This window comes from Gorilla gorilla, chromosome 10, assembly GCF_029281585.2.
Source record: "Gorilla gorilla gorilla isolate KB3781 chromosome 10, NHGRI_mGorGor1-v2.1_pri, whole genome shotgun sequence".
NCBI lineage: Eukaryota > Metazoa > Chordata > Mammalia > Primates > Hominidae > Gorilla > Gorilla gorilla.
The window spans coordinates 45435942-45463764 of NC_073234.2; the positions used below are offsets into that span (position 1 = coordinate 45435942).

General features: G+C 44.9%; 1 protein-coding gene, 1 long non-coding RNA gene and 1 pseudogene across 4 annotated transcripts; 2 read left to right on the forward strand and 1 right to left on the reverse strand.

The window, feature by feature from the left end:
• The first annotated feature begins 969 nt into the window (after positions 1-969).
• On the forward strand, positions 970-26713 carry PYM1 (PYM homolog 1, exon junction complex associated factor). 2 transcript variants are annotated; one of them, XM_019038305.3, is made up of 3 exons: positions 970-1412; positions 24646-24739; positions 25770-26713. In XM_019038305.3, the coding sequence occupies exons 1-3, from the start codon at positions 1376-1378 to the stop codon at positions 26251-26253; spliced, it is 615 nt and encodes a 204-aa protein (XP_018893850.1). In that variant the 5' UTR covers positions 970-1375; the 3' UTR covers positions 26254-26713. The 2 variants fall into 2 exon arrangements, with proteins under 2 accessions (XP_018893850.1, XP_018893851.1); XM_019038306.2 differs by lacking the exon at positions 970-1412 and adding an exon at positions 1872-2063.
• Positions 5586-14494, forward strand: LOC129526066 (uncharacterized). Of its 2 annotated transcripts, none has more exons than XR_008670679.2 (2): positions 5586-5703; positions 13872-14494. It is a non-coding gene; the product is annotated as an uncharacterized lncRNA (long non-coding RNA). The 2 variants fall into 2 exon arrangements; XR_010129323.1 differs by lacking the exon at positions 5586-5703 and adding an exon at positions 13000-13281.
• LOC101132734 (glutathione S-transferase P-like) lies at positions 26539-27823 on the reverse strand (annotated as a pseudogene).

A 27823-nucleotide genomic window follows, 5' to 3' on the forward strand; every position in this document is an offset into this window, starting at 1 on the left:
TATTTATTTTGAGACTGAGTCTTGCTCTATAATACAAGCTGGAGTGCAGTGGCACGATCTTGGCTCACTGCAACCTCCACCTCCCAGGTTCATTCCTCAGCCTCCCGAGTAGCTGGGCACTCGCCACCACACCCGGCTAATTTTTGTATTTTTAGTAGAGATGGGATTTCACCATGTTGACCATGGCTGGTCTCGAACTCCTGACCTCAAGTGATCTGCCCACCTGGGCCTCCCAAAGTGCTGGGATTACAGGCATGAGACACCGCACCCGGTCTGGAAATACTTTTTAAATGAGCCCCACCCCCAGACATTCTAAATTGGCCTCTAGTGGAAGTCACAGACATGGAGGATGGGAAGGAAGGCAAGCTGCGGTCCCCAGAAAACTTCTGAGGCCTAATTTGTCTTATAAAGGTCCTAGTCAGCCATTGCTCAGTTTTTTAGTGTTTTTTTGTTTGTTTTTGAGACGGGGTCTCACTCTGTCGTCCAAGCTGGAGTGCAGTGGCGCGATCTTGGCTCACTGCAACCTCCGCCTCCCAGATTCAAGAAATTCTCTGCCTCAGCCTCCCGAGTAGCTGAGATTACAGGCGCCCGCCACCACGCCCGGCTAATTTTTTTGTATTTTTAGTAGAAACGGGGTTTCACCATCTTGGCCAGGTTGGTCTTGAACTCCGGACCTCGTGATCCACCCGCCTTGGCCTCCCAAAGTGCTGGGATTACAGGCGTGAGCCACCGCGCCTGGCTTTTGTTTTGTTTTTTAAATGGGACATGCTGCCTAGTGTTGGAGGTAGTCACCAATACTTACCTCCTGCCTCTTCCCTGGTTCCAGGGGTACTGCTGAACATTAAACTAAGCCAAAGTGGGGATATAAGGAGGAAGGTAAAAGGGTTGATAAGGAAAAAGCTATATGAGGGTGGAGGAGGGCAGAGTTGACACCTGAGGAGAGGAACCTGCAGCCGGGCTCCTCCCAGGCTGTAGGGGAAACAAGTTTAACAGGACTTAGCCCTTAAGGAACAACAGTTGCTGAAATGGGCGGCGGAGGGAGACCATATGGGTTCGTCTGCAGAATAGGGAGGTACGGCGCAGGGCAGGACTACAAATGGAGTGACACTACGGCACCGGATTATTGGCGAGTTGCCCACCTTTAGATCCTCAGCGGTTGGACGAGTTTAATTAGAATACTAAGTAGGTCCGCCCAGAAGCTTTCACCCTGCCCTCTGACCCTAGGGCCCAGCCCGAGGAGGCACTCAGGGTTAGGAGGTCTGGGCGAGAAGCAACTAGGACCCTCATCACTTCGCCGCCGAATCCCCGGCGCCGCCCAGCGGGGCAGAGCCAGGCCAGGGCCACCCGCCCAACCTGGTCCGCTGCCTCTTCGGCCATGGAAGCTGCCGGCAGCCCTGCGGCTACGGAGACAGGTGACCGACCCGCGGCGCCCTCCGCCTTGCACGCCCCTCCCGCGGGTCTCTGGTGGTTGAGTGGGTTGGCCGACAGCAATCGGCACACGAATTCGATCTCCCCACCTTCTTAGGATTAGATAGGGTCTTCCAACCGTCCCTAGAAACACTTGTGCGCCCCAGTGCGTTCCTGGAGTTTGTCTGCTCCACGTCACCAAGCCGCTCTGAGATCTGGGTGCAGGCCAGAGCCTGGATATTCTTCCTTTCTTCATTTATAAGGCCCCCTTTTTGGGTGCAGGTGGGCCTTGCGCCCTTTTCCCTCGCAGGTCCTGGACGTACGAGGAGTTCCTGGGGATGAGAGGGACTGTGCCTCGGAACTTCTCTTGGCTCCCTGAGGACTGTTTTACAGGCAGCAAGCGCTCAGTAATGGTATCGGTGGCAGTAAAAGAGCCCACGGCTTTATTTTATTAACTATTTCAGCTTCTCCACTCTTCCTCCTCCTCCACCTCCGCCCATGAAATGGTGCACTCTCCCTTTAAGACTAAGATGGTGGCTTGCTACGATCGGGACTCCACTTCCGGTGGGGAGGGGGGCGGGACCCCAGCCCGCTCACGCCGGAAGTGGTTTGCGTTTTCAAGATGGCGACTCCCTATGTTACTGACGAGACCGGCGGTGAGTGCGGGAGGCGCGGAGCCGCTTCTCTCCGGGCTCTCGGGGCAGGGGTTCGGACTTAGAAAGGGGTCTGTGCCCCGCCCATCCCGGGGCCCCTCCTTTGCCCCGCCCCCCGGACCGCCTTCCCCATTCATTCTCTCCTACAGGGTGTCTCCTGCGCCCCCTTCTGGTCTCGTGTTTGGGGTCTCTGCTTCCGGTCACCCAAACCCTGGGGTCCTTCAGTGCTGGTCCCTGCTTCAGGACCCTCACGGGCCCTTAGCTTTTCTCCAGCAGTTGGAGCACTCATATCTCTTTTAGGTTCTTCAGGCTTGGGGGCTTCTACACTCTCATTTCCCTCCAATTCCTGCCCTCCTCCTTTTCCCCTCCCCCATTTCAGCTATACTTGCTTTCTGCCCTACCCCAGTCCCGTTTTCATTATTTTTCTCGAAGCTTTATTTGCTGAAGACCTCCTCGTTTCTACATAGTACCTTTTCCTCTCCCGTATCTTCATTTGTTGGGTCACTGAGGTTTAGAAGTGTGAAGGGAAGAGGACCCTAATACAACTTTCAGCTTGAGTTTTCTCCCTGATGGAGCCACCCTTCGCTACCTTCTCCCGTGATGGTGATAGAAACTGAGGGGTCTAAAGTGGGAAAAGGCAAACAGGAAAGTATCTAGTGGCTTTTCTCCGAAGCCCTTTGACAAGTGAATAAAACCCACTATTCCTTCTGGCTAGAGAAGAATTTGCAGGCTGGCTGGCCGAGATGCTGAAGTGTCTGCTGTGTATGTGAGGTGTATGTGTTGGAAACGGAGAATCACAGCTTTTATCATGGTTTTGTCCCTTCCTAATGGCCTCATCTTTAGAAAAATATGCATAGTAGTAATAGCTACTCAATGATGATCAAATAATATATGTAAAAGCAATTTATAAAATGCTGTGCAAGTGCAAAGTGTTTCTGTTTTTGTAGCCCTCATATGTGTAGTCTGTAGTCTGTAGAAGCAACAGTGTGCCTGTGCCTTGGTACACACGGTGTTTTAAAATGTGCCATTTTGCTTCTTGCTCTGCTGCTTTCCATGTTCCTTACACCTCAGCCCACCTATTTTATGGTACCTGATGACAACCCAGGTTGCTGCTACTTCTCCCCAACCTCACAATTGAAAGTGGTACTACCTCTTTCCTTCTGTTCTCTACCCAGTAGCTCCTTCATGAATTACCAACTTTTAATGTGTGTTTTGAAAATACTACTTATCCAGTATACTTCTCTTTACTCTTAATCATTTTCTTTACCCTGACTCCGTGAAAATCCAGGTATCACATCTTACCTTACCTTGTCACTAAAAGCTGTTTTCTGTTTTCCGTGACTATGTGGAAGAGAAAAAGGAATAAACTGCTTTTTTGTTTTCCTTTACTATGTCCAGATCATTGATCTACCACTGTCACTCTAATCCTCATGGAAGGTATTGCCATGCAATTATAGCAGTTTCTGTAAAACTTTAATGTCATCATTTACTGCCCACAAGGACCCAGACCTATTGCATCATATTTTTTTCTCTCCTTTTTTTTTTTTGCTATCATTTTCAGTGTCTCCAGCACCATTGGAATATTCTGATTTCATAGTTCCTCAGCATGAGACGGTCGACTTTCCTTTGTATTTTCAAACCAGTTGCACATCAGAATCACTACAACCTGGATCTCATCTAGGACACCGCTTTTTCTTCAGGTGCTCCCCATCACTTTAGCCTCCTTACCAGTCACCTATTTCACTATCTTAAACCCACAGGATCAGCTTTTTGTCCTCAAGTTCTCTGGTTCTTGACCTTCCCATTTCATTGAATCTGTCAGTACCTTATGGCCTTTGGTGCTGCCCAGCTAGACCTCTGTGACCAGCCACTTTGATAATATCCTCTTGCTTTCTTTATTCATTTTGATTTTCTATACTAAGCAGGCACTTCTGTTATCTCTATTGATGGGTATGATTAGAGATGTTTTCTTGGCTTCTGCTTCTAGGCCACAGCATGTTGCTAGAGAAAAAGTACAGAGCTATCAGATTCAATATAACTTAACTTCTGCCAAGATCATGGCTTCTAATTGTTTTTTTCTTTTTAAAAAATTTTTTTTGCTGGGCGTGGCAGCTCACGCCTATAATCCCAGCACTTTGGGAGGCCGAGATGGGTGGATCAACTGAGGTCAGGAGTTCAAGACCAGCCTGACCAATATGGTGAAACCCCGTCTCTACTAAAACTACTAAAATTAGCTGAGTGTGGTGGCATGGGGCGTCGGCCTGTCATCTCAGCTACTCGGGAGGTTGAGACAGGAGAATCGCTTGAACCCAGGAGGCAGAGGTTGCAGTGAGCTGAGTTCGCACCACTGCACTCCAGCCTGGGCGACAGAGCGAGACTCTGTCTCAAAAATAAATAATAAATAAATATTTAAATTTATTTTTTATGTTCTTCCATAGCTGTTTCCTCAGCCTTTTCCAGATCTGTGTGACCATCCCTTTTAATTCTCCTTCTTTTGGCAGAAGACTTCATTTTTATTTCACTGAAAACTCAAGGCCTATCATTTTTGTTTCCTTTTTCTTCACAGCCGGATTTTGTTTCTTTCTTTCTTTTTTTTTAAATGAAGCGATGCAGACATGCTATGTTGCCCAGGCTGGTTTTGAACTCCTGGCCTCAAGTGATCTTCCCACCTCAGTCTGCCAAAATGTTGGGATTACAGGTGTGAGCCTGCACCTGGCCCCAGATTTCTTGAATATGAAGAAATCTCCTGATATTTCTGTTTCCTTGCTGCCTATTCTTAACTCTTTGCAGTCATTATTTCTAGCACTACCCTCTCTCGAGTTGCCTATGCCTTTTTCTAATTGTTTTGTGAATATCTTCACTCTTGGATATACTGTCATACCTCAAATCCAACCTGACCAAAACCAGTATCAGTTTTTCCATCACTATTTCTGTTAAAGGCACCATTATTCTAGCCAACCCAAGGTAAACTTTTGTAAACTTTTGTATCGTTTCTTTTTTTTTTTCTTTGAGACAGAGTCTCACTCTGTCGCCCGGGCTGGAGTGCAGTAGCGCGATCTTGGCTCACTGCAACCTCCGCCTCCCTGGTTCAAGTGATTCTCCTGCCTCAGCCTCCTGAGTAGCTGGGATTACAGGCACATGTCACCACACTTGGCTAATTTTTGTATTGTTGGTAGAGACAGGGTTTCATCATGTTGGTCAGGTTGGTCTCGAACTCCTGACCTCTTGATCTGCCCACCTTGGCCTCCCAAAGTGCTGGGATTACAGGCATGAGTCACCACGCCTAGCCATTTCTTTTTTTAATATTCTAAATATACTTGATTTTTTAAAACACTTTTAGATTTATAGAAAAATTGAGAAGATGCTACAGAGATTTCCCATATACCCTACAATCAGTTTCCCCATTACTGTCATCTTACGTTAATATAGTACTTTGCTTGCAATTGATGAAGCAATATTGATATATTACTATTAACTAAAATCCATACATCATTTCATTAGTTTTTTTTTTTTTTTTCCCAGACAGGGTCTTGCTCTGTCACCCAGGCTGGAGTGCAGTGGTGCAATCACCATTTACTGTAGTCTTAACTTCTGGGCTCAAGTGATCCTCCCATCTCAACCTACTGAGTAGCTGGGACTACAGGTACACACCACCACGCCTGGCTAATTTTTGTATTTTTTGTAGAAATGCGGTCTTGCTCTGTTGCCCAGTCTGATCTCAAATTCCTGGGCTCAAGCAATCCTCATGCCCTGGCCTCCCAAAGTGCTGGAATTACAGGTGTGAACCACCACGCCTGGCTGATTTCCTTAGTTTTTACTTAATTTATTTTTATATTTATTTATTTATTACTATTTTTTTGAGACAGAGTTCTGCTCTTGTTACCCAGGCTGGAGTGCAATGGTGAGATCTCAGCTCACCGCAACCTCTGCCTCCCAGGTTCAAGTGATTCTCCTGCCTCAGCCTCCTGGGTAGCTGGGATTACAGGCATGTGCCACCATGCCCGGCTAATCTTGTATTTTTAGTAGAGACGGGTTTCTCCATGTTGGTCAGGTTGGTCTCAAACTCCTGACCTCAGGTGATCTGCCCACCTCGTCTTCCCAAAGTGCTGGGATTACAGGTGTGAGCCACTGCGCCCAGCCTTTTTACCTAATTTTTTTTTGTTGTTCCAGGATCTTATCCAGGGTACTGCATAACATTTAGTTCTCATGTCTCTTTAAGCTCCTCTTGGCTGTGACATTTTCTCAGGCTTTCCTTGTTTTCCATGACCTTGAGTTTTGAGGAGTACTGGTCAGGTATTTTGTAGGATATCCTTCTATTGGAATTTGTCTGATGTATTTCTTTTCTCATGATTAGATTTGGGTTATGTGTTTTGGGGAGGAAGACCACAGAGGTAAAGTGACATTTTCATCACATTGTATCAGGGTACATAGTATCACAATGATTTTTTACTGTTAATTTTTTTGTTTTTTTGAGACAGGGTCTTCCCTCTGTTGCCCAGACTGGAGTGCGGTGATGCCATCATGGCTCACTGAAGCCTTGACCTCCCAGTCTCAATTGATCCTCCCACCTCAGGCTCCTGAGTATCTAGGACCACAGGCGTGTGCTATCATGACCAGCTAATTTTTTTTTTTTTTTTGGTAAAGATGGTCTCACTATGTTGCCTGGGCTGGTCTTGAACTCCTGAGCTCAAGGTATTGTTCCCCTTTGGCCTACCAAAATTCTGGGATTACTAGGCATGAGTCACTATGCCCAGCCTGTTAGTATTGACCGTGATCATCTGGCAGAGATATTGTTTGTAAGGCTTCACTGTAAAGTTAGGCTTTACCCCCTTCCTTTCCATACTGTAGGGAAGTCACTATTGCCAGCCCACACATAAGGAGTAGAGAGTTGTGCTCTCCTTAAAAAAAGAGATTAAGGGCTGGGCATGGTGGCATATGCCTGTAATCCCAGCACTTCGGGAGGCTGAGGCTGGAGGATTGCTTGAGGCCATCCTAAGCAACATAGCAAGACCTCTTATCTACAAAAATATTTAAAAAAAAAATGAGCTGGGTAAGGTGGCACACACCTGTGGTCCCAGCTACTCAGGGAGCCTCAGGGGGGAAGATTGTTTGAGCCAGGGAGGCTGAGGCTGCATTGAGCCGTGATTGTGCCACTGTACTCCAGCCTCAGTGAGAGGCTGTCTCAAAAAACAATTAAAAAAACACACTATTTGGCATTCTTCTGCCCAGGAGATTTTTTTCTTTTCCTTTGTTTATTAATTTATGTATATCAATATGGACTTATAGATGTGTATTTTATATGTTAGGTTATAATCCAATACTATTTTATTTGCTTTATTGCTCAAATGTTCCAGTTTTGAACATTGGGAACTCTTTTAGTTTTTTACTTGGCCCATCTCCCTTTGACATTTGCCATCATTGCAGGTATGATTTTGTTCTCTGCTCCAGTCCTACGGTCTGCCATTTCTCCAAGAAGCCCTTGTTCTTTTTACTAAAGAGTAATGTTAAAAACTAAGATCTGATCACTAGGTGTTTTTATTTGTATGGGAGTATTTTTTTTTATTTATGGGAGTTTTATTTTTTTATGATTATTTTTATTATCATCTTTTACTTCTCTCTTGCCCTCCTCACGTATATCAGTTATCAAAATATCATTCTTTTATTCCTACTGCTGTTACCCTTATCCCATCTTCAGTACTTGTTAGCTATATAGCCTTGGGAATCTAAGTCTTAGTTTTCTCATCAATGAAATTGGAATAACTCCTGCAACACAGGATTATTATGAGTATTAAAATTTAAATAAAGTAATTTACATGTTTGGCACATAAAAAGTGTCCAACACATTGTTCTATAATTATTACTATTATGTAAGGGTCATTGTATGGGTTAGAAGAAATTACTATATATGGCCAAGTACCAGGCATAGTACTTGGGCCATTCTAAGTGCCTGCTAAAATTCTAGTTTCTGTTGTTCTGCAAATATTACTGTGACTTCCTAAACTGGTCATTGTATTTCCAGTCCCTCTCTTGTTTCATTTCTTCAGATATACTGCTACCAGATTACTGCTTCTTAAGTACAAATTTAGTTATGTAATTTTTGTTCAATATTAATTCATCAACCCAGAGTCTGCTGTTATATATGGCATATATCTTTCTGAACTGTTTTAAACATAGCAGAACCAGATGGTATATACATTTTTATGTCTTGCCTTTTCATTTAGCCTTATGAGGTAAATGTTTTTCCTTGCTATTAAAAACTCTGTAAACATCTTTTAAAATACTGGCAGAGTGTTTTGTAGTTTGGGCATGCACCCTATCTTTCTTCTGTTATTGGACTTTTAGATTGTTTTCAGAATTTTTATTATAAGAACACTATGAATGTTTTTGTGCATGCATCTTTTTCGGCATTTAGGGTTATTTTCTTTTTCTTTTCTTTTTTTTTTTTTTTTTTTTTTGAGATGGAGTCTCGCTTTGTCACCAGGCTGGAGTGCAGTGGTGCGATCTCTGCTCACTGCAATCTCCACCTCCTGGGCTCAAGTGATTCTCCTGCCTCAGCCTCCCGAGTAGCTGGAATTACAGGCATGCACCCCCACTCCCAGGTAATTTTTGTATTTTTAGTAGAGATGGGGTTTTACCATGTTGTCTAGGCTGGTCTTGAACTCCTGGCCTCAAAGGATCGCCCACCTTGGCCTCCCAGAATGCTAGAATTACAGGCATGAGCCACCATGCTCGGCCTGATTTTTTTAATTATCTGTAAGATGAGGTCTTGCTATGTTTCCCAGGCAGGTCTCCAACTCCTGGGTTCAAGTGATCCTCTCACCTTGGCCTTCTGAAGTGTTGGGATTATAGGCATGAGCAACTAGTTTTTCTTTTCCTTTTTTTTTTTTTTTTTTAAAGAGACAAGGTCTTGCTCTGTTGCCTAGGTTAGTGTCCAGTGGCACAGTCATAGCTTGCTGTAGTCTTAACTGTTGGGGTCAAGCAATTCTCCTGCCTCCGCCTCCTGAGTAGCTAGTACTAGTACTACAGGCATGCGCCACCATGGCTGGCTAATTTTTGAATTTTTTTATAGAGCTATGTTGCCCAGGCTGTTCTCAAACTCCTTTTCACAAGCAGTGCTCCCACCGTGGCCTTCCAAAGTGGTGGGATTACAGGCATGAGCCACTGCACCCAGCCTAGTTTTTCTTTTTTCTTTTTCTTTTTTTTTTTTTTGAGACGGAGTCTTGCTCTGTCTCCAGTCACCCAGACTGGAGTGCAGTGACGCGATCTCTGCTCTGCCAACTGGGCTCAAGCTATTCTCCTGCCTCAGCCTCCCAAATAGATGAGATTACAGGCACGCATCACTACGCCCAGCTATTTTTTTGTATTTTTAGTTAGAGATGGGGTTTCACCGTGTTGGCCAGGCTGGTCTCGAACTCCTGACCTCAGGTGATCTGCCTGCCTTGGCCTCCCAAAGTGCTGGGATTATAGGTGTGAGCCACCTGGCCCCCAGCCTAGTTTTTCTAAGCACATATGCATATATAACATTAAGGTAAAATGACATATTTTGAATTATACTGTTAAGATTGGCTGTTATTTTCCAAAATATGAATCCTTGAAACACCTAGTAATCTTCTGAGATGTGACACAAAATAACTAAAATAGAGGCCGGGAGTGGTGGCTCACGCCTGTAATCTCAACACTTTGGGAGGCTGAGGCGGGTGGATTGCTTGAGCCCAGGAATTCGAGACCAGCCTGGGCAACATGGCAAAACCTCGTCTCTACTAAAAATACAAAAAATCAACTGGGTGTGGTGACACACACACTCCTGTAGAGGCTGAGGTGGGAGGAATTGCTTGAGCCTGGGAGGTGGAGACTGCAGTGAGTCAAGGTCCAGCTACTGCACTCCAGCCTGGGTGACAGTGATCTCATCTCAAAGATAAATAAAATAAAATACAAATAATGTTTGTGTGCACAAATTTTGAGAAACACTGTAAACCATATTCCCATCTTGCATATTTACCTGAATAAGAACATAGTAACTCATTTAAGCCTTGCCGTTAAAAAAAACAAACGCAAAATCTTTTTTGGTGTTTAACCCAGAATTTCCCAAACTTATTTAACAATTTTTAGGGATAACCCCTGTTTAATATCTTATGGGAGTAGTATTTTACATAACAAAAGCTTTGGGAAATGTGATTAAATGATAGGACTACCTTTTTTATTTTTTTGAGATGGACTCTTGCTCTGTCGCCCAGGCTGGAGTTCAGTGGTGTGATCTTGGCTCACTACAACCTCTATCTCCCGGGTTGAAGTGATTCTCCTGCCTCAGCATCCCAAGTAGCTGGGATTACAGGCATGTGATCCCACCATGACCGGCTGAGTTTTGTATTTAGTAGAGTTGGGGTTTCACCGTGTTGGCCAGGCTGGTCTCCAACTCCTGACCTCAGGTGATCCATCTAGCTTGGCCTCCCAAAGTGCTGGGATTACAGGCGTGAGCCACTGTGCCTGGCCCCAGTAGATAGTTTTTAAACCCGTGCCCGCCTCTAGTAGTCCCCAATGTCTGTTGCTGCCATCTTTATGTCCGTGAGTACCCAGTGTTTAGCTCCTACTTATAAGTGAGAACATGCAGTATTTGGTTTTCTGTTCCTGTGTTAATTTGCTTAGGATAAGGGCCCTCAGCGGCATCCATGTTGCTACAAAGGACATTATTTTGCTCTTTATGGCTGTGACAGACTACTTTTTATTTAATTAATTAATTTTTTTTTGTTTTGAGATGGAGTCTCGCTCTTGTTGCCCAGGCTGGAGTGCAATGGTGCGACCTCGGCTCCCTGCAACCTCTGCCTCCTGGGTTCAAGTGATCTCTTGCCTCAGCCTCCCAAGTAGCTGGGATTATAGGCGCCCACCACCACGCCCGGCTAATTTTTTTTATTTTTAGTAGAGACGGGCTTTCACCATGTTGGCCAGGCTGGTCTCGAGCTCCTGACCTCAGGTGATCCACCCGTCTTGGCCTCCCAAAGTGCTGGGATTGCAGGCATGGTGAGCCACTGCGCCCAGCTGACAAACTACTTTTTAAATTTTTTTTATTTTTGAGACAGAGTTTCACTCTGTTGCCCAGGCTGGAGTACAGTGGTGTGATTGCAGTTTACTGCTGGCTTGACCTCCTGGGTTCAAGTGATCCTCCCAGCTTAGCCTCCCAAGTAGCTGGGATTACAGGTGTGTGCCACCATGCCCAGCTAATTTTTGTAGAGAAGAGGTTTCACCATGTTGCCCAGGCTGGTCTTGAACTCCTGGACGCAAGCGATCTGCCTGCCTCAGCCTCCCAAAGTGTTGGGATTAGAGGCATGAGCCACCACGCCCAACCTCAGACTACTTTCTTTTTTTCTTTTTTTGAGACCGACTTTTGCTGTTGTTGCCCAGGCTGTGGAGTGCAATGGCCTGACCTCGGCTCACCGCAACATCCACCTCCCAGGTTCAAGTGATTCTTCTGCCTCAGCCTTCCGAGTAGCTGGGATTACAGGCATATGCCCCACGCCTGGCTAATTTTTGTATTTTTAGTAGAGACGGGGCTTTCTCCATGTTGGTCAGGCTGGTCTTGAACTCCTGACCTCAGGTGATCCGCCCGCCTCTGCCTCCCAAAGTACTGGGATTACAGGCATGAGTCACCGTGCCTGGCTGACTACTTTTAAATATAGTATTATCACATGCCATGTTTTTGCCCATACCCTCTAGTGAAACTGGGCTGTATGGCTGATGTGGAACAGCAGTGCGATGGTGTGTAAGCTTTGGCATCAGACTTGAGTTCAGGTTACAGATATGTGCTACCTTTGGGATCTTGACCATGTCTTTTTTTTTTTTTTTGAGCTGGAGTCTCACTCTGTCACCCAGGCTGGAGTGCAGTGGTGTGGTTTCAGCTCACTGCAACCTCTGCCTCCTGACTTCAAGCAATTCTCCTGTCTCAGCCTCCCGAGTAGCTGGGATTACAAGCATGCGCCAGCACATCTGGCTAATTTTTGTATTTTTAGTAGAGATGGGGCTTTGCCATGTTGGCCAGGCTGGTCTCAAACTCCTAACCTCAGGTGATCCGCCCGCCTTGGCCTCCCAAAGTGCTGGGATTACAGGCGTAATCCCAGCCTTGAGCCACCGCACCAAGACTTGACCATGTGTTTAACCTCTTGAAGACTGTTTCCTTGGCTGTAAATGATAATATCTATCTATCGTTTAGATTTAACAGGATAATGTATACAAAGTTCCTCCTGTAATGTAGCTACTTATTAATAAATACTCTTTACTAATCATTCTTAAATACTGAGTTTTCCACTGCTAGGATTTTGCTTTTGTTGTTCCTCTTATCCCCTTTCCCTTTTCTCTGCCTGCAGAAATACTGGCTGCTGATTTGTTGTTATCATTAATTATAACTACTTTCTAGTCTTTAGTGTCAAATGAGGTTTTCCTGATTATCTCCTGTCATCTCTTAGGATACTTATGACACTCTTACTTTTGTCTTATGCTTTGCTTGCCTAATTTGCCCACTTCCTCCTTACTTAGTCTGTAAATTTTTTGAAAATTGGGACCATCTTACTCATCTTGATAACCCTATTGGCACTTATGGTACTTTTCTTCTAGGAGGCTTTTTTTTTTTTTAAGATGAACTCTTGCTCTGTCGCCCAGGCTGGAGTGCAATGGCATGATCTGCAACCTCTGCCTCCCGGGATCAAGCGATTCTCCTGTCTAAGCCTCCCGAGTAGCTGGGATTACAGGTGTGTGCCACCAAGCCCAGCTAGGAGGCTTTTAATGTTTATTTTGTTTAATTTATAGTCTGGCCTCTTTACCACCGTGCTTTTCTGAGGCTGTATTTGTGGAGATAACCAGGGATTTCCAAAATGCCAAAGCCAGAACCTTTTTCTCAGTTCTCCTTTCCTTGATCTCTCTGCAGTATTTAATACTGTTAATCACCTACCTTTACTTTTTTTTTTTTTTTTTTTTTAGACAGAGTCTTGGACTGTCGCCCAGGCTGGAGTGCAGTGGCGCGATCTTGGCTTACTGCAACCTCTGCCTCCCGCGTTCAAGCGATTCTCCTGCCTCAGCCTCCTGAGCAGCTGGGACTGCAGGCGTGTGCCTCCATGCCCGGCTAATTTTTTCTATTTTTAGTGGAGATGGGGTTTCATCGTGTTAGCCAGGATGGTCTCCATCTCCTGACCTCGTGATCCACCCGCCTCGGCCTCCCAAAGTGCTGGGATTACAGGTGTGAGCCACCACGCCCGGCCATCACCTACCTACCTTTATTTAAAACTGTTGGTCTCCATGGCTTAGCATGTCCTGGTCTTCCTTTCCTATGAATCATTTCCTGTTGTTGCTGTCACCTTTTCTTCCTTGAGGGAAATGATTATGATCATTATTTCAGGGTCATTCCTCCAGCTCTAATCTTCTCTTTGTTATATTTTCTCTGTGTTGGAAACCACATCCAGGTCTTATTTTGGCCCTGAGATCATCCGCAGGCTGAGACCTGTGACTTAGATCTCTTTTCTTATTTGAAGAAGGTCTCATACCTTTAACAACCATGTCCCCTACCTCTTTGGAGTTCCTCCATGCCTTGCTATGTTGTCTTTTCACTGTCTACCTGCAACCCCTGGAAACAAGGACCCTTTCAGTGTAAGAGTTTTTATTGCTGACAGACTTAAGGAAATAGATTGAGAATTAAAAAAACGGCAGATGTGAGAAAATGACAAAGCTTAAAAAGATTCTTACAGTAGCAGTCCCCAATCTCTAGTTTTTGACTCTCTGCAAGATATTATCTGAAAGTCCTGATATTTTGCCCTTGGTTTTTATTTCTAGGGGTGGGAACCGCCAAACCTCTCCCTTCTTTTTGACTTCACCCTTGGATACCATCAAGGCCAGAGGATGGAACCAAGATAACATAAAATAGGTGCTCCTTTGTGATAATGGGCTATTTGTATCTCTGAGGGCTTCCACACAGGATGGCCATTCAAGAAGCTTCTGCTCTGCCTTTCATTACAGTCTATCTTTAGTCCTCCTAAACCTTCAGCTATAATCTCTATGCAATCAACTTAAATATATGTTTCTAGTATTGTCCCTTTCTCCCAAATTCCATGTAAAACACTTGTCTGAATTGAATTGTTGTTTCCACAAAGTTGTTTTCCCCTGTGGACTTTGTTTATATCAGTAGTTTTTATTTTCCCAATTTTCCAAATTCAAGAGTGATATTAGAAATAGCTGTGTTCTTGTTTGTTATCTTTCTCACTAGAATGTATACTCTAAGAAGGCAAGAACCTTGCTTGCTTTATTCATTGTTGTATCCCTAGCTTCTGTTACAGTGTCTGGCACAAGAGTAAGTGCTCAATAAAAATTTAAAATCCATGTGTGAATAAATGTGATTACCATGTGCCCTACCGTATATTGAGAAAAATAAGAATACATGTGAAAAGCATGAGATTAAATCCACTGTGTCACTGTTTTGATTATTTCCTCTCTAATTCACATCTTGGTAAGTCTTTGGATCCTGTTGATTTAACTTCACAATGAATTTCTCTTTCATTTTCCTTTCATTACCTGTAGAAACCATCCAAGTCAAGTCTTTTCACATTGCAACTGTTGTTTTCATTTTCTCTACCTTTAGTTTATGGTACACATTTTTCAGTTTAATCTTAAATCATTGCTTTGAACAGATCACCTGTACTCCCTTATTGGCCATCAGTATTCTACAGCTTAAGGCTTCAGTCCAAACTCAGTGGAGGTTGGAGACCTTTCATAGTCTCACTAATTTACCCTGAGTCTCTTTTCACGTTACATATGCTTTTTGCCCAGAACATTCTGGATTCTTGCTCTTCCCTGATGAGATACTCACATTTATTCATTAATTCAATCCATATTTACTGTCTTCTGTGGGCCAGGCTCTTTGCTACAAAGTTCAAAGACAGTTTCTGCTTTCCAACAAGCAAATAATTTTGTTAAGCATTAGAGCATGATAAAAGCTAAAACAGGTGCTGCGAGTGCACAGAAAGCAAGTTTTAACCTGGCTTGGCGTAAGGAAGTCAGGAAGGCTGCCTTGAGTTGATACTTGAATTTGACCTTTAAAGACCAGTGGGAATGAACTTAAGATAAGCAAATATAGTCTATTCCAGGCCAGAGGAAGCAAAAGCCAAAAGGTACAGAGAATAGAGACATGGGTCAGGTTGAGATTTGTGAATATTTTAGTTTCTATTTTTTTTTTTTCTTTTGAGACGGAGTTTTGCTCTTGTCGCCCAGGCTGGAGTGCAATGGCGTGATCTTGGCTGACTGCAACCTCCGCCTCCCGGGTTCAAGTGATTCTCCTGCCTCAGGCTCCCAAGTAGCTGGGATTACAGGAGCTTGCCACAATGCCCTGCTAATTTTTGTATTTTAGTAGAAATGGGGTTTCTCCATGTTGGCCAGGCTGGTCTCGAACTCCTGACCTCAGATGATCCACCCGCTTCCGCCTCCCAAAGTGCTGGGATTACGTACGTGAACCACTGCACCCAGCCAAATATTTGTTTCTAGAGCAGAGAGTATGGTGGCTTTATGCTGAGAGGCTGAAAACTAGCAAGAGGTAAATCAAGAAGGCCTTTTTTTTTTTTTTTCCCCTCTTGCGGAGTTTTGCTCCTGTTGCCCAGTCTGGAGTGCAATGGCACGATCTTGGCTCACTGCAGCCTCCGCCTCCCAAGTTCAAGCAATTCTCCTGCCTCAGCCTCCCAAGTAGCTGGGATTACAGGCGTGAGCCACCGCACCTGGCCTAATGGAAATTTTTAACAGAAAAGTTATCACCCCAATAGAATTTTCATTATTGCATGTTCTTTTCTTTTTTTAATTTTTTGAGGTGGAGTCTCACTCTATCACCCAGGCTGGAGTGCAGTGGTGTGATCTCAGTTCACTGCAACCTCCACTTCCCAGACTCAAGTGATTGTCCCACCTTAGCCTCCTGAGTAGCTGGTACTACAGGCATGCACCACCATGCCCAGCTAATTTTTTTATTTTCATAGAGATAGGGTTTCGCCATGTTGGCCGGGCTGGTCTCAAATTCCTGACCTCAGGTGACCCACCTGCCTTGGCTTCCCAAAGTGTTGGCATTACAGGCATGAGCCACTATACCCTGCCTTGCACATTATTTTCAAAAAAGTTTTTAAAATAGAGATGGGGTCTCAATATGTTGTCCAAGACTCAGTTGATCCTACCACATGAGAACTAAGCTCTGACTTTTTTTATCTTGCCAAAATTCCTATCTAAGGGGTCTGGGGAGTCATGCCCTACAAACCATAAGTTCTCATCAGATGGGTTATTTAACCCTGTATCTCCCCTCCCCTCCCCTTCTCTTTTCTTGATGGAGTTTCGCTCTTGTCACCCAGGCTAGAGTGCAGTGGCGCAGTCTTGGCTCATTGCAACCTCCACCTCCTGGGATCAAGTGATTCTCCTGCCTCAGCCTCCCGAGTAGCTGGGATTACAGGCGCCCGCCACCACTCCCAGCTAATTTTTGTATTTTTACTAGAGACAGGGTTTCACCATGTTGGCCAGGCTGGTTTAAAACTCCTGACCTCAGGTGATCCACCCACCTTGGCCTCCCAAAGTGCTGTGATTACAGGCGTGAGCCACCGTGGCTGGCCTCGTTACTTTTCAATTTGACTCTGACATAACAAGAAAATAAAAATATTTTACCCCAAAACATGTTTCTTGCCGTATCTTAAAATGGCCCTGCAAAGCCGACCTTTGTGGGGGAAACTGCATCTGTAAAAAATCTCTATTAACAGGCCGGGCTCAGTCACTCACACCTATAATCTCAGCACTTTGGGAGGCTGAGGCGAGTGGATCACATGAGGTCAGGAGTTCAAGACCAGCTTGGCCAACGTGGCAAAACCCCATCTCTACTTAAAAATACATAAAAATTAGCTGGACGTGGTGGCACACATCTGTAATCCCAGCTACTCGGGAGGCTGAGGCAGGAGAATTGTTTGAACCTGGGAGGCGGAGGTTGCAGTGAGCTGAGATGGTGCCACTGCACTCCAGCCTGGGCTACAAGAGCAAAGCTCCGTCTCAAATAAATAAATAAATAAATAAATAAAATTCTGTATTAACATAGCTAGATCTATTTCTTCCAGGCTCTCCCAATGCTGAAGAGGTTAACTAAAAGTCTAGCACCTTTTAAAGAACTGAATAGGAAACGTTTGTCATCTGTTGTCTCTACGGGTAGCCACCATAAGACTTCAAAAGAACCTTGGTCTCCACAATCTTTTATCTGAACCTGAACCTTTCTATCGATCTCAGGCCTTTAGACAAACTCAACCAATTGTCAACCAGAAATGTTTAAATTTACCTATAGCCTGGAAGCCCCCTGCTTTGAGTTGTCCAACCTTTCTGAACCAAACCAATGTATTTCTTAAATGTATTTGAGTGATGTCTCATGCCTCCCTAAAATATATAAAACCAGGCGTGGTGGCTCACGCCTGCAGTCCCAACACTTTGGGAGGCTGAGGTGGGTGGATCACCTGAGGTCAGGAGTTTGAGACCAGCCTGGCCAACATGGTGAAACCCTGTCTCTACTAAAAATACAAAAAATTAGCTGGGCTACCGTGGTAGTGGGCTCCTGTAGTCCCAGGTACTCGGGAGACTGAGGCAGGAGAATCACTTGAACCCAGGAGGTGGAGGTTGCAGTAAGCCAAGATCATGCCACTACACTCCAGCCTGGGCAACAGGGTTAGACTGTGTCAAAAAACAAAAACAGTAATTAGCCAGGTGTGGTGATGTGCTGTAGTCCCAGCTACTCGGCAGGCTGAGGCAGGAAAATCACTTTAACTGGGGAGGCGGAAATTGCAGTGAGCCGGGATCGGGCTACTGCACTCCAGCCTGAGAGACAGAGTGAGATTCCGTCTCAAAAAAATTTTTATATATATATATATGTATAAAACCAAGCTGTACCTCAAGCACCTAGGGCACATGTTCTCAGGACCTCCTAAGGTCAGTGTCAGAGGCCATGGTCACTCATATTTGGCTCAGAATCTCTAAAAATATTTTACAGAGTTTGACTCTTTTCATCAACACAGGTCACCCTCCTGAGTAGCTGGTAGCACAGGTACATGCCACTAACCATACACAGCTAATTTTTGTATAGTTCGTAAAGACAGGGGTCTCCCTATGTTGCTCAGGCTGGTCTTGAATGCCTGGGCTCAAGGGATCCTCCCATCTTGGCCTCCCAAAGTGCTGGGATTACAGCCATGAGCCACTGTGCCTGACCTTTCACTATTTATTGATAATGCTATCATATTCATATGATTATCTCTTCCTCTCTTTTTTGTTTTTATTTTTTCCAATTGTAACTGTTTATGGTAAATTGTGGACATTGAGATTACTAAAATAAAAAGTGTATTGAATTATCTTTGATTTCTTACCCTCTTACTCCTTCCCTAGTTAGTGAATTACCAAATGTTGATTCTTTGATAATGTATCTGCCCTTAGTCTCTTACTTTCCAGTGCCCCTGTTTCAGCCAATTCTGTCCCTTCATGCCAGGATTATCACAATATTTTTTCCCTAACTAGTTTCCATGTCTCTGGTGTTTTTTTTTTTTTCGAAGTCACCCTTTTATTATGCTAGATTAAATACTCTGAAACACTGCTTTGTATAAAGGATTCATTCATTTATTCAAAGCCCTAAGACAATACTTCGCATAAAGGATTCATTCATTTGACAAATATTTGTTGAGTGCATGCCATGTGCCAGATATTAAAATCTTTAACTGGTATTCAAGGTCTGAACATTCCAGCCCTGTCTCTGGCTCAGCCTGACTGGTCTATTTGTCGTTGCCTGAAAATGCTATCTACATTCCCATGCGTGAGTTTTTGTTTGAGAACGAACTGTTTCTAATCTACTCTGTCTCCCGTTTTGTTTAGTTTGACTCTTCCTTCAAAGCCCAGCTCTTGTCTCAGTCCTCCCTCCAGGAAGCCTCCTACTTTTTTTTCTTTGGTTTTTATTCTTGTCACAGCTGGGCAAAAAATATCCGTAGTAGTTTTCTTTTACTCACCCAATAAAGTCCAAAGTTCTTGACCTTGTTTTTAAGGCTTTCTGCGATTACCCCATTTTTCATTTCCAACCAGGCTTCCTATTCCCTAACATGAACTGTCTCATTCACCTGAACCTCTCAACTTTCTGTTCCCTACTCACGCCCATTCCCACATCCATGCCTTTCTTTGCTCAAGTTTGAGCCCCTTTGCTCATGATTTTTCTTTCTTCCATGCCCTCCACCTGTCGAATCACCCATTGCCTTTAACAACTTTTTTTGTTTTATTTTATTTTTTTTTGGAGACAGAGTCTTGCTCTGTCACCCAGGCTGGAGTGCAATGGTATGATCTTGGCTCACTGCAGCCTCCGCCTCTTGGGCTCAAGTGATTCTCCTGCCTCAGCCTCTGGAGTAGCTGGGATTACAGACGCCCAGCCACCACTCCTGGCTATTTTTTTTATTTTAGTAGAGATGGGGTTTCACAATTTTGGCCAGGCTGGTCTCGAACTCCTGACCTCAGGTGATCCGCCTGCCTCGGCCTCCCAAAGTGCTAGGAGTACAGGAGTGGGCCCGTGCGCCTGGACTTTTTTGTTTTAGTGTATTAATGATATTTGCATTTTGAACAAAAAAACAATTCATGTAATAATATATAATTCATGTAGGAGGCCCTAGACATTTATTTTAAAAGTCTTTTTTTCCTTTTTCTTTCTTCTTTTTTTTTTTTTTTTGAGAAAGATTTTCACTCTGTTGCCCAAGCTGGAGTGCAGTGGCACGATATTGGCTCACTGCAAACTCCACCTCCTGGGCTCAAGCAATTCTTATGCCTCTGCGTCCCCAGTAGCTGGGATTACAAACGTGCCACCATGCCCAGCTAATTTTTTTATTTTTATTTATTTTACTTATTTTTACTTTTTGAGATGGAGTCTTTCTCTGTCGCCCAGGTTGGAGTGCAGCAGTGCAATCTTGGCTCACTGCAACCTCCACCTCCCGGGTTCAAGTGATTCTCCTGCCTTACCCTCCCAAGTAGCTGGGATTAAAGGCGCCCGCTACCACGCCTGGATATTTTTTGTATTTTTGTAGAGACAGGGTTTCACCATGTTGGCCAGGCTGGTCTCGAACTCCTGACCTCAAGTAATCCGCCCACCTCGGCCTCCCAGAGTGCTGGGATTACAGGCATGAGCCACCATGCCCAGCCTTATTTTTTTTTTTTATATTTTTTTGAGACGGAGTCTCACTCTATTGCCCAGGCTGGAGTGCAATGACATGATCTTGACCTACTGCAACCTCACTTCCCGGGTTCAAGCGATTTTCCTGCCTCAGCCTCCCGAGTAGCTGAGACTACAGGCACTTGCCACCACACCCAGCTAATTTTTGTGTTTTTAATGGAGATGGGGTTTCACCATGTTGGCCAGGCTGGTCTCGAACTCCTGACCTTAAGTGATCCACTCGCCTCAGCTTCCCAAAGTGCTGGGATTACAGGTGTGCACCACCGCGCCTGGCCTCCAATTTTTTTTTTTTTTTTTTTCCAGACGAAGTCTCGCTCTGTCACCAGGCTGGAGTGCAGTGGCTCAATCTCGGCTTACTGCAACCTCCGACCCCCTGTTTCAAGTGATTCTTCTGCTTCAACCTCCCGAGTAGCTGGGATTACAAGCGCATGCCGCCATGCGTGGCTAATTTTTTTTTTTTTTTTTTTTTTTTTTTTGTATTTATGTAGAGACAGGGTTTTGTATGTAGAGACAGGGTTTCACCATGTTGTCCAGGCTGGTTTTGAACTCCTGAGTTCAGGCAGTCCACCTGCCTCGGCCTCCCAAAGCACTGGGATTACAGGTATGAGCCACCTTGCCTTGCCAATTTTTGTATTTTTAGTAGAGACGGGGTTTTGCCATGTTGGCCAGGCTGGTCTGGAACTCCTGGCCTTGTGTGATCCACCCACTTCAACCTCCCAAATTGCTGGGATTACAGGTGTGAACCGCCGCATCTGGCCTTAAAAATCTTTTTTTCTTTATTTTTACAAAAGTAATACTTAAAATAAGAGAGCTACAACAAAACATATATATATATGTTAACTTTCTCTCAACATATATATATGTTTGATATGTATTAACAGTTTGATATGTATCCTTGCACACCTTTTTCTTTGTCCCTGTACACAGACTACATGTCTTTAAGTGTTGCCCCTTACTCCAACAAGAATAGTACCATACTGGCTGGGTGCGGTGGCTCACACCTGTAATCTCAGGACTTTGGGAGGCCGAGGCGGGTGGATCACCTGAGGTCAGGAGTTTGCAACCAGCCTGACCAATATGGAGAAATCCCGTCTCTACTAAAAACACAAAATTAGCCAGGTATTGTGGTGCATGCCTGTAATCCCAGCTACTCAGGAGGCTGAGGCAGGAGAATCGCTTGAATCTGGGAGGAGGAGGTTGCAGTGAGCCGAGACTGCACCATGGCACTCCAGCCTGGGCAACAAGAGCGAAACTCCATCTCAAAATAAATAAATAAATAAATAAATAAAATAAAATAGTGCCATACTCTATATCAGTGATTCTCAAAGTGTGGTTCAGGACCCTTAAGGGGGTCCCTGAGACTCTTTCAGAAGGTCTGCAAGCAAAACTATTCTCATAATCATGCTTATTTATTTGTCTTTTTCACGGGGTTGACTTTGCACCAATGGTGCAAAAGACATGGTTGGTGAAACTGCTGGCCCTGTAAGCATGCATTTGTCAGGGCAGTGGCACCAAATTATACTAATCATTTTGTTCTTCACTGCCACACACTAGCTGTAAATGCCAGTTTCACCTAAGGATATCATTGATGATACAACGAAAATGATTAATTGTATTAAGCCCAGCCCTTGAATACATATTTTTTTAATGTTCTCTGTGACTCATGGGAAGTAAGCATGAAACACTTCTGCTGCATACCGAAGTAGGATGGTTGTCTGAATTGCAAGCTGAACAAACTTTCTTCTCATGGAGCAGTATTTTTTACTTGAAAAAAAAAACACTGACAAACTATGGTAATTCAGACCTGACTATCCAGTGATCATTTTCCTGAAAATGAAGGAAGTGAAAGTGAAGGAAAACAACTGATAGTTTTTCTCACCAATGATAAAATTCAAACACTTAGGTGAAAATTAGAATTTTGGAAAACTTATTTATTTTATATTATATATAATAATATATATAGATATATATATCTAATAGATATCTAATATATATCTAATATATAATAATATATATCTAATATATATCTAATATATATAGAAAATTAGAATTTTGGAAAACTTATTTATTTTATATAATAATAATATATATATATAATATAAATTTTCCAAAATTCTATTTTATATATATATATATATATATATATATATTTTTTTTTTTTTTTTTTGGGTTGGAGTCTCGCTCTGTCACCCAGGCTGGAGTGCAGTGGCGCAATCTCCACTCACTGCAACCTCTGCCTCCTGGGTTCAAGCAGTTTTCCCTGCCTCAGCCTCCTGAGTAGCTGGGATTACAGGCGCCTGCCACCACGCCCAGCTAATTTTTGTATTTTTAGTAGAGACAGGGTTTTGTCATGCTAGCGAGGCTGCTCTCGAACTCCTGACCTCAGGTGATCCGCCCGCCTCAGCCTCTCAAAGTGTTGGGATTACAGGCATGAGCTACTGTGCCCTGCCAAGAATTTTGGAAAACTTGTATTTCCCATTCTGAGCTTGATAGCTTCCATGTACTTAAATACTTTAGTGATGAGATTAATGAATATGATCTCTTTTAAGTATTGTATAATAGGCCAGGCGCGGTGGCTCACACCTGTAATCCCAGCACTTTGGGAGGCTGAGGCAGGTGGATAATGAGGTCAGGAGATCGAGACCATTCTGGCTAACATGGTGAAACCCCGTCTTTATTAAAAATACAAAAAAAAAAAAAAATTAGCCAGGTGTGGTGGCAGGCGCCTGTAGTCCCAGCTACTCGGGAGGCTGAGGCAGGAGAATGGCGTGAACCCGGGAGGCAGAGCTTGCAGTGAGCCGAGATTGCGCCAATGCACTCCAGCCTGGGCGACAGAGCGAGACTCTGTCTCAAAATAAATAAATAAAAATAAATAAATAAATAAATATTGTATAATGATATGCATATTATAAAATAACAGTGTAAAGGGGGTCCTGAAATAAAAAAAGTTAGAGGACCACTATTCCACATGTTATCCTGCAGCTTGCTTTTTCTCTTAGTATATCTTGAACACTAGTCAGTGTCAGAACATTTATTTTATTTTTTTTGAGACTCTGCAACCTCTGCCTCCCAGGTTCAAGCGATTCTCGTGCCTCGGCCTCCCCAGTAGCTGGGATTACAGACGTGTGCCATCACACCCAGCTAATTTTTGTATTTTTAGTAGAGACAGGGTTTCACCATGTTGGCCAGGCTGGTCTCGAACTCCACTTGATGGCCTTTTAAGTTGCTTTCAGCTTTTTGCTAATCTTTTTTCTTTTTCTTTTTTTTTGAGATGGAGTCTCACTCCGTTGCCCAGGCTGGAGTGCAGTGGCGCAATCTCGGCTCACTGCAACGTCCGCCTCCTGGGTTCAAGTGATTTGCCTGACTACAGGCGCTCTCTAGCATGCCCGGCTAATTTTTTTTTGTATTTTTAGTAGAGACGGGGTTTCACTATGTTGGTCAGGCTGGTCTCGAACTCCTGACCTCGTGATTCAACCCCCTCAGCCTCCCAAAGTGCTGGGATTACAGGCGTGAGCCACCGTGCCTGGCCAGCTTTTTGCTAATTTAAATCATGCATCAACGAATACCCTTTAAAGGCCAGGCGCTGTGGCTCATGCCTATAATCCCAGCAATTTGAGAGGCTGAGGTGGGCGGATCACCTGAGGTCAGGAGTTCGAGACTAGCCTGGCTGACATGGCGAAACCCATTTCTACTAATAATACAAAAATTAGCCGGATGTGGTGGCAGGGGCCTGTAATCCTAGCTACTCGGGAGGCTGAGGCAGGAGAATCGCCTAACCTGGGAGGTGGAGGTTGCGGTGAGCTGAGATTGCACCACTGCACTCCAGCCTGGGTGACAGAGTGAAACTCCATCTAAAAACAAAACAAAATGAAACAAAAACCAAATACCCTTTAAATACATCCTCGTGTACTGGTGTGTATATATCTTGTGGTATGAATTCCTAAAAGTTGACCTATTTTTTTAAGTTCCATCTAAATAAAATTTCTCCTTCTTTACAACATCCGCTATTGTCATTTCTCCTCCCTGTGGTTTTTATGTCTTTTTAGCCTCTTGTTTATTTACTGCCTTTCATGTTCCCATGCTATTGCCTTGGTTTTTTAACAAAATTCTTCCTCTGTGCCTATCCTGTCTTACCTACAAATAGAATCTTCTTGAGGGCAAGGATGGTTTCTTGTACAGTGTATTGGCACTCGGTAAATAAATAATGAGAGAGGGATTGAGTGTTGGTATGAGAAAAGGAGCCTTAATGGTTGCATTTGGATGAATGGGTGCTGAGAGATGGTATGTACATTTATACATTCTTGTCTCATCTTGTAAAATGTTTGAAAATAAGAGTAATTTTCAACTTAATTTTTCTTATTTTAGGCAAGTATATCGCGTCAACACAGCGACCTGACGGGACCTGGCGCAAGCAGCGGAGGGTGAAAGAAGGATATGTGCCCCAGGAGGAGGTCCCAGTGTACGTGGTTAGGCTTTGCGTAGGGGTTTTCTGATGGGGTCCCTACAGAAGGATAGAATATCCTTATGCCTACAAGTTCAGGGAGGACTCTCCTAAGCCCCAAGGAAATGGAAGGAGGGGCAACTATCTGAGAAAGGAGAGAAAGAGTCTGGGATTCAGGGATGAGTGAGGGTTACAGATCACTAGTCCTATACTTTTGACCTCTGTTCATTAGAACCTCCAGAGCTTTAGGTTCTAGGGACTTCGCTGCATCTTTCCTGCAGAGCAGAGGAAAGTTGGGGAGGGACCATAAAGAGAGAAAGGTGGTCAGGCCCGGTGGCCTACATCTGTAATCTGAGCACTTTGGGAGGCCTAGGCGGGTGGATTACTTGAGGTCAGGGGTTCAAGAACAGCCTCCCCAATGTGGTGAAACCCCGTCTGTACTAAAAATACAAAATTACAAAACACAAACATCAGCCAGGCGTGGTGGCATGAGCCTGTAATCCCAGCTACTCAGGAGGCTGAGGCAGGAGAATCTCTTGAACCCAGGAAGTGGGAGGTTGCAGTGAGCCGAGATTGCGCCAGTGCACTTCAGCCCTGGCGACAGAGCGAGACTCTGTCTCAAAAACAAACAGGCAGGCGCAGTGGCTCTCTGTAATCCCAGCACTTTGGGAGGCCAAGATCAGTGGATTACCTGAGGTCAGGAGTTGAAGACCAGCCTGACCAACATGGTGAAACCCCATCTCTACTAAAAATACACAGTTAGCCAGGCGTGGTGGCAGGCGCCTGTAATCCCAGCTACCCGGGAGGCTGAGGCAGGAGAATCGCTTGAACCCTGGAGGTGGAGGTTGCAGTGAGCTGAGATTGCGCCATTACACTCCAGCCTGGGCAACTGAGCGAGACTCCATCTCAAAAAACAAACAACCCCACAAAAACAACAACAAAAAAAGGAAGCAAGAATGTAATGAGGATGAAGTGTTTGGAAGTTTAAGAAAAGGGATCAAAAAGTCAGTAATTCTCTGAAACTCTTGATATCCTTTGTTTCCTGCAGATATGAAAACAAGTATGTGAAGTTTTTCAAGAGTAAACCAGAGTTGCCCCCAGGGCTAAGCCCTGAGGCCACTGCTCCTGTCACCCCATCCAGGCCTGAAGGTGGTGAACCAGGCCTCTCCAAGACAGCCAAACGTAACCTGAAGCGAAAGGAGAAGAGGCGGCAGCAGCAAGAGAAAGGAGAGGCAGAGGCCTTGAGCAGGACTCTTGATAAGGTGTCCCTGGAAGAGACAGCCCAACTCCCCAGTGCTCCACAGGGCTCTCGGGCAGCCCCCACAGCTGCATCTGACCAGCCTGACTCAGGGGCCACCACTGAGAAAGCCAAGAAGATAAAGAACCTAAAGAAGAAACTCCGGCAGGTGGAAGAGCTGCAGCAGCGGATCCAGGCTGGGGAAGTCAGCCAGCCCAGCAAAGAGCAGCTGGAAAAGCTAGCAAGGAGGAGGGCGCTAGAAGAGGAGTTAGAGGACTTGGAGTTAGGCCTCTGAGGCCTTTGGGGAATAGGGAATGGACTGCAGAACAAACCATGGGGCTCTCTGGGGTCTGGGGGAATACGGGCAACAGCAGTCAGGAGGGGTACCCCCCATACTGGCTTCCTTCCACCTCTTGCGGCCCAGCTCTGTCCTCCAGAGCCTAGCATCTCCCTCAATCCTTCCCTTTTCTTCCCAACTTCTACTTTTTGGACTTTCCCCCTCCCATTCCCAGTGTTCAAAATCTCAGTGACTACCCCAGGTACCTTTGCTGCTGATTTGGGTGTCTTGTTTAAAAGAAAATCAGGTGGGTGGGAATCTCTTGGAGAACTGAGGCTGAGGGTAGAGGGAGTATGCCCAAGTCTTGGAGTCTTGGTTCCTGTTCGTGGTGTTTATGGGTTATTTCCCTCTCCATCCCTCATTTTTTTTTTTTTTTTTAAAAAAAGCAAAAATGAGAATAAACACAAGTAGACATGTCTGGCTTTGCCTCCTTATTTTCAGCTCCTAGTAGATATTGTATCTCCTGAGTTGGGCACAGGAAGACAAGTATTGGGAGTGATTTCTTTTCTTTTCGAGACAGAGTTTTGTGCTGTTGCCCAGGTTGGAGTGCAGTGACGTAATCTGGGCTCACTGCAAACTCTGTCTCCTGAGTTCACGCAGTTCTCCTGCCTCAGCCTCCCTCCCAAGTAGCTGTGATTACAGGTGCCCACCACCACACCTGGCTAATTTTTTAGTAGAGATGGGGTTTCACCATGTTGGCCAGGCTGGTCTTGAACTCCTAATTTCAGGTGATCAACCCACCTTGGCCTCCTAAAGTGCTGGGATTTTAGGCATGAGTTACCGTGCCCAGCCGATATATATTTTTTTCTTTTTCTTTTTTTGTGAGATGGAGTCTCGCTCTGTCTCCCAGGCTGGAGTGGAGTGGCGCGGTTTCAGCTCACTGCAACCTCCGCCTCCCGGGTTCAAGCAATTCTCCTGCCTCAGCCTCCCGAGTAGCTGGGATTATAGGCACCCACCACCACACCCCCTCTAATTTTTGTATTTTTAGTAGAGACAGTTTCAGCATGTTGGCCAGGCTGGTCTCAAACTCCTGACCTCAGGTGATCCACCCAGTTCAGCCTCCCAAAGTGCTAGGATTACAGTGTGAGCCACCACACCCAGCCCAATATTTCTTTTAATTTTTTTTTTTTTCTCTTAGAAACTTCGTCGGTCCTGGAGAAAGGGAGGCAAACGGCCCCTGCCTCCTGCCGAGGGTCCCCCCAGCCCTCACTTTCCCGTTGCCATTGATGGGGTGGTTCAGGTGCTCAGTGGAGGCCAGGAAGGCCTTGAGCTTGGGCCGGGCGCTGAGGTGTGCCATGTAGGCCGAGAGCAGGGGGAACACATCCAGGCAGCTGGTGGCCAGGACCTCATGGATCAGCAAGTCCAGCAGGTTGTAGTAAGCGAGGGATATATCTGGTCGCCCACAATGAAGGCCTAGCCTCCCTGGTTCTGGGACGGCAGGGTCTCAAAAGGCTTCAGTTGTCTGGGGAGTGCCTTCACATAAGTCACCCTTGCCCACCTCGTAGTTGGTATAGATGAGGGTGAGGTA

Coding starts and splice junctions, on each gene's coding strand:
- PYM1 (XM_019038305.3), top strand. CDS start 1,376: ATGGAAGCTGCCGGCAGCCCTGCGGCTACGGAGACAG. Junction 1,413..24,645: donor CCCTGCGGCTACGGAGACAG/GTGACCGACCCG, acceptor TTCTTATTTTAG/GCAAGTATATCGCGTCAACA. Junction 24,740..25,769: donor CCCCAGGAGGAGGTCCCAGT/GTACGTGGTTAG, acceptor TGTTTCCTGCAG/ATATGAAAACAAGTATGTGA.